At 38.7% G+C, this 5,000-nt stretch overlaps 1 protein-coding gene across 2 annotated transcripts in view; it reads right to left on the bottom strand.

The window, feature by feature from the left end:
* Positions 1-5,000, bottom strand: part of LOC138054342 (origin recognition complex subunit 2-like) — a 71,504-nt gene that overhangs the window by 6,467 nt on the left and 60,037 nt on the right. For both annotated transcript variants that reach the window (XM_068900821.1, XM_068900863.1), the window contains exons 12-13: positions 4,339-4,420; positions 2,996-3,229 (exon numbers count right to left, since the gene is read on the bottom strand). In XM_068900821.1, coding sequence (XP_068756922.1) covers positions 2,996-3,229; positions 4,339-4,420 — 316 coding nt within the window. The remainder of the gene's footprint in view (positions 1-2,995; positions 3,230-4,338; positions 4,421-5,000) is intronic.

The following is a 5,000-nucleotide window of genomic DNA, read 5'->3' as shown; positions in this document are numbered from 1 at the left end:
AAAAAAAGAGTATTATAATATTTACCGAAGTGGCCTATTCAGTAGTTCTTTTGCTCTGGGCAGCAACAAAAGAATCGTGGAGCAGCCACGATATTAACTCTTCAACCTCTCAGTGTGACCAGTATCTTCTTTCTCCACAAAATTTGCCGTTTGATGAAACACAAAGGTAACGAGAATAATGCGAGGTTTTTACTAGCGACACAAGCACAAGGAACATACGCAAAGTCAGTGATGTTTTGATCATTTGTACCCTTTGTTAGAAAAAAAGACCCTAATTAACAAGCTTTATGTGCTAATGAGACTCACTAGCCTCACTCTCAAGCAACTTTGTCCATACAAACGAGGCTAGTGAGGCTAATTAGCACATAAACAAAAGAATATTTTTTTTGCCGCCATTTATGCATGCGGTCTATGCTTGTGTCATTAGTGAAAACCAAGCTTAAAGGAAATAACCATTAAAGGTAAGATTTCGTAATAAAAATGGTTTATTCATCAGTTAGACTCCGGAATAACAGGAAAAGGGAGTTAAACCATTAAACTAAATAAATAAATGAATAAATAAATAAGGGGTTTCTTTATCATTAATGAACCGGGAATACTCGTAAAAAAGGTTCTCTTGATTCTAAAAGAAGCCGAACCATAAAGTATTCATTGCCAGCTCGGATGCTCAACAACTGAGCAAAGAGGATTCGTTTAACTAAAGGGGTAATGTGACATTCATGCGTCACGTATGGAGTAGGGTCATGACATCTGATTGGTTAGTTTTCAGAAGTTGTGATTGGTGTTTTTCCTAGACTTACGGACGGACGTTCGCGCTAATTGTTTGTGCGCAACTTTTACTGTGCATGTAACGCAACTGTAATATGTCACGCACTACTTCAGGCATTATATGGCGACAAAAACGGCGGGGATAAAATTCCAGGTCGGCTAAAGAATGGCACATTTATTTTGAAAACTCGAGGAAGGTTAGTTTTAGTGACGTTGCGTAAATTTAATGGGGTTGGTTTTTTAAAATGTTTATATTACGTTACGAACTTCTTAGTTCAAAATAAATGCATGTTTTTCAAGTTCTTTTCCTTCACTTTCATGAACATAGAGCAGGATTATCTTTTGCTCCCACTGCGTTTGAATAGTGCGGACCTAAGAGGAAACAGCCAGAGATTATATTTCACAAAAACCACACTCCAGAAGAAGAGAAAGACGGCAATGGGGAGATATGATACAAAACACTAACCAAATAAAGATAACGCCTGCTTGAAAGTTCGTAGCTATGCTCGAGAAAGCTTTTTTTTTTGTAAAAACCTTTCATTGATCGATCCTGTCTCGGGTTCCAGTCCTTTCCCGACAGGTCACACAAAAGCTTGACAAACTAATTTTTCCAAGAGGTTCGCAACATCACATCGATTTTACTCGTTTAGATCATCGGTGACCCCTATTTTTTTTAAGACATGAATCACTTGCTCTTCTTACAATCTACAAAATATGTTGAAATGAAAAAATCACAATGTAAGAAGTTATCTTTTTTAAAAAGTCTCTTTCCTTGTGTCCTGAGTTCCGGAAGTGGTTACAACGGGTAGCGCTTGCGAAAACGCTCTACTGTTTACGACACCCCCAGCGGCATGCAGTTATCTAAAAAACCCATTCCTGTATTTCTATGCACAGAAACATTGACTCTAACATCTTATTTTTATGATTTTCAATGGATGAGTAAATGAGGCTACATCTCGTTATGATGACCTATCTATCGAAATTAGGGCATTTTTCCCTTGCCTTTTTCTCCGAAACAAAGTCGGTGACCCCCCAATTTTTTTTCCATTTTTTGGAACAAGTCATTTATGACCTAACTTCAGGCGAGAAATGAAACAAATTTAAATGTAGGAAGATTTTGGCGCGAACGTGATTAAGATTTACGTGAAACGGTAAAAGTCGGCTTTGCACGTGAAATGGAGTGAAGCTTGTGACTTTAGCTACTTGTGACCCAAGGCAACTCGGAATAGACTCTGTTAATGCGGGATATTTAGTTAACAAAAAAAACTCGGAGTCTTTTTAAACATTGTTTGTAGGAAAAGACACTATCTAAAACGAAAATTCTTACGTGTCATTTTTCCTTGTTTGACTTACCGGAAACAACTTTCCACAAACAACTTGTTTTGTAGCATAAAAAAAAGCGAAGAAAATTCCACATATACGGCAAATGCAAAATGCCTACTTTCACGAAGAAACGACAAGCGACAAGTGGCAACTGCGGAAAATGGCGCGAAAATCATGGTCAAGTGGCCACTTTTGCCGTTGGTGTTTCACGTAAACTTGATGCCAAACCTCTCTAGTCTCTTTATTACCTCGGGGGCCGGCCATAGTGAAGACCTCTTTTTGCTGTTTTCTTGAACATGGTCATCCATGCTCACAGAATTTCTATCCTATCATCTCCGTTGATGTTATTAGAATGTTAAAGGCACACGAATGTGGATCACGATTCATGTTACCACGTCTCAAAGAAAGAGGTGTCCGGCGTTTTTTGCGCGCAAGTAGCATGTCTCGCTTACATAGGAGTTTCAGTCTCACAAAGTACATGTATACCTTACAACACACTCACAGGAATCCTTTAACGACGCCAACTTGTTCAGCCAGCTCAATACTACTAAATGTGAGCTTACTGGTGCCAAGTGCAGCTTCCGACTAACAGCTAGGATCGAGACACACCAATCACAGCAAGAAAGCTTTAAGAATGAATAACAACAGTCGATTTCAGCGTCTAAGGAAGACTACCAGTATGCACTCGTAACGCCCCGATCCACAGTTATAAGAGATCACATCAACAAACGCATTAAACTAATCATCGAAAAATGTGTGAAGGATAGTTGAAGGAACGCGCATTTTTGCAATAAAGCTTAAGGATACACCCTTGGTTCAGTGTTGCTAGTTGTTTCAATGGAAATTTACTAAGAAGTTTAAAACAAATTTAAGGAGTTGACGTGGGGTTCCGTTAGATATTTACCTATATAATTGCTATTATCTTTCTCCCCCAGCTGGTGCTGAGCAATGAGTATGAAGATTCCGCGAGCATTTGGTGTTAAACTGCGAAACACATGAACCAATGAACTCAGCGCCAGTGCTCCAGTATTCTGAACAAGTAATGAATTCTCATAAGAAGTTTCATCCTCATATGGTTCAAATGACGACACGTCGAACCAAGACCAGTTGAAACGACCAAGCTGACTATGATTCCAAACTAAGAAGTAAAAGAAAAGACGAAAAAGAAAAATGAGACTACCATCTCAAATGCACTTTAGAATAAAATGAACAACCACAAGTAAAATTTTCCAATACTGTCAAAAATTACTCAAGATTGTACGGCGCGTTCAATTTAAGGTCCTTTCAGCTCTTTTTTTTTTTTTGATGAATTGCAATGGATTGCAATCATTTGTATCGAAAATACATACATTTCTTGGCAGTTAGTTCACCTGATTTGTGCGCTTACATACGATGAACGCTCTGATAAGCGCTCGCATTACCAGATGAAAGGTCCGTTTGAGTAACCTATAAAACGATACAATAAACAGCCTCTAAACCTCGGCGTTCAATCTTTACGGACAAATCTCAAATTAAGGTCAAGCATGTGTTAACCGAGGGATAAAGATAACATTCATCATAGCGGCACTAAAGATTTTTTGCGAAATACTAGTTAGCTCCGTGAAGTCGTAATTTCCGATTACTTCGGCCGTTTTCCTTCTTAAACACCATGCTTTCAAAGAAGACAATCACAAAGAAGTGTTTCTACAATTATTTCGTTTTCACAGCGCCTTACCGTGGGCACTCAACACACTTTCACATTTGACAATTACGTATAAATACGTCAACTCAACAACCCATGTAACGGTGTTCAACTTACAACTGTGCGAAATTTGCAAGGAGGTGTGACTGTCAATCAAATTCACACATCCTGATTGGCGGACAATTTGTAAAAAACTTTGTTAGGTGGCCACGGTAAGGCGCGTCGCCCTGTAAGAGCTGTTTTTTCTTCACTTCAAGACATCCGTCATAAATTTGGTTGCAAGAGTATATACAACCTTTGGGCCAGCAAGAGCTTGTGTTTGATTGGCTTTCTCTGATTTAAACAAAACTAGCCGAGTTATCCTTCTTGAACTGGTTCAACTGAAGAAGCACTGTAACAGTTCCGACGCCGTTAAAATATTTGGTTAAAATCATTTATACTCGTCTAGATAGCACACCCAACCCATGAAACTACATGTAAGTAAAAGTAAATTCATCTATTGGCTTTTGTTTTCCTTCAGATTATTTGAGACGTTTGGCAACTAAATTGGTGCCCTTAACACATACTAAGTGGTGCGTTAATATGATCAATACTAGCGATGATATGGATGGTGTCTTCTTCTGCCAATAGGCTCAAGATGGTCTGACTCTGAAATGCCAAAAAAAAAGTTAGAATACGCTTTATAATCAGTACTAACACTTGGATTTATTAATGTAATCAATTTATGTTAATGTGAAATAAACTGTTTGAATCTTGCAAGCAACTATTTCGAAAAGCCAATAAGATGTAACCGTTTTTCAGATTATTACGGATACCTATCATTTGTGGCATTTGATTCAACTATAGCTAGTTTCATTTCCCGCGCTTACCTCAGAGATTTAACAAATATCTTACTAACCCCGTTTTCTCGGTCACTACTGTAAGTACCCTGGGTGACAGAGCAATTTTTCCCAAGGTCCGAGACAACGCTACGATTGTCGAAGGCAAAGAAAAAAAATACCTCTAGTGGTATGAGCCCGCGCCTGAGTTCCACGCGAGAAATCAGCTCAAGAATTGAACTTGTTCGCTGATTGGGCATTGCGTTTGAGTGAGTTACTTATTGGATGAATCGAAAAAACTGTTTTCAACAGATGATACGACAAACAGCGTTGCGTGATTTCCGCCTGAGAGGTATCCTGCCGAAGCCACTTAAAGAGAAAATAAGCTTTTCAACAGAACGAGGAAGCTC

Source organism: Montipora capricornis, chromosome 1 (assembly GCF_036669925.1).
Source record: "Montipora capricornis isolate CH-2021 chromosome 1, ASM3666992v2, whole genome shotgun sequence".
Taxonomy (NCBI): Eukaryota; Metazoa; Cnidaria; class Anthozoa; order Scleractinia; family Acroporidae; genus Montipora; species Montipora capricornis.
This window is presented reverse-complemented; position numbering and strand designations above follow the sequence as displayed.